At 50.4% G+C, this 1169-nt stretch overlaps 1 protein-coding gene across 1 annotated transcript in view; it reads right to left on the bottom strand.

Moving 5' to 3' along the window:
* Positions 1-36: 36 nt before the first annotated feature.
* Positions 37-1169, bottom strand: part of LOC106530282 (P30 adhesin) — a 2975-nt gene continuing 1842 nt past the window's right edge. Inside the window, exon 3 of the mRNA XM_014025875.1 lies at positions 37-1169. Within this exon, the coding sequence (XP_013881329.1) occupies positions 1038-1169 (132 nt within the window). The 3' untranslated portion in view covers positions 37-1037.

Genomic DNA, 1169 nt, shown 5'->3' with positions numbered 1-1169 from the left:
TCCTGTGAGGACACACTGAGCCTGTACAAACATCAAACAGAACCTGTAGAACCATCACACAGAACCTGTAGAACCCTCACACAGAACCAGATTTGGGATGGACCATCCTGTGAGGACACACTGAGCCTGTACAAACATCAAACAGAACCTGTAGAACCATCAAACAGAACCTGTAGAACCATCACACAGGACCTGTAGAACCATCACACAGAACCAGATTTGGGATGGACCATGCTGTAAGGACACACTGAGACTGTAGAACCATCACACAGAACCTGTAGAACCATCACACAGGACCTGTAGAACCATCACACAGAACCAGATTTGGGATGGACCATGCTGTGAGGACACACTGAGACTGTGGAACCATCAAACAGAACCTGTAGAACCATCACACAGAACCAGATTTGGGATGGACCATGCTGTGAGGACACACTGAGCCTGTCCCTGCAGGCATGGCTGCACATCGTCAGTAAACACTGATTCATATGTTCATAAGTTGAGATGATAAATCGTATTAATATCCTTCTTTCCACACAGTCAAAAAAAAACTTGCTAATGACACCAAACAGGCTCAGCTTGGCTGCAGATCTGCAGCCGTTTGCCACCATCGTTTCTCCTCCTAGCTCCTCTGAAAGTGAGAAGTTGATTGTCTGTCAACAACTTTCCACGTCTCTGCTCTGCGTTCTCCTTCCACACTGTTCCTCCGCAGCCTAATTAACACGGAACGTGCCGCCGGGCGAACGCCGAGCACATGGCAGGATTTGATTACATGAACAATAAATTACCATCAACAAGACGCCGACCAACACATCGGGACACACTGACGAAGACGAAGATGAWGATGATGATGATGTGCAGTCAGGAGCAGCGTGTCAGAGGGGCCGAGAGGACAGGTAGAGCTGTGACTCCACCCCCTCATTATACAAACCTGTCAACAACACCTGAACAGGTGAGGTGTTTGAGCCGGAGCTCACACCTGCTTCTACCTGGTTAACCGTTAGCTTACCGTGCAGAACACCCTGGACCGAGCCGGGTCATGAGGGCCAAGCTGCAGCGTGTCTTAATCCAGGGCCTGGGTCTGAATCCAGGGCCTGGGTCTGAATCCAGGGCCTGGGTCTGAATCCAGGGCCAGGGTCTGAATCCAGGGCCTGGGTCTGAATCCAGGG

This window comes from Austrofundulus limnaeus, unplaced genomic scaffold, assembly GCF_001266775.1.
Source record: "Austrofundulus limnaeus strain Quisiro unplaced genomic scaffold, Austrofundulus_limnaeus-1.0 Scaffold506, whole genome shotgun sequence".
Lineage (NCBI taxonomy): Eukaryota > Metazoa > Chordata > Actinopteri > Cyprinodontiformes > Rivulidae > Austrofundulus > Austrofundulus limnaeus.
The sequence above is the reverse complement of the archived record's forward strand: the minus strand, read 5'-3'. Positions and strand labels throughout refer to the sequence as shown.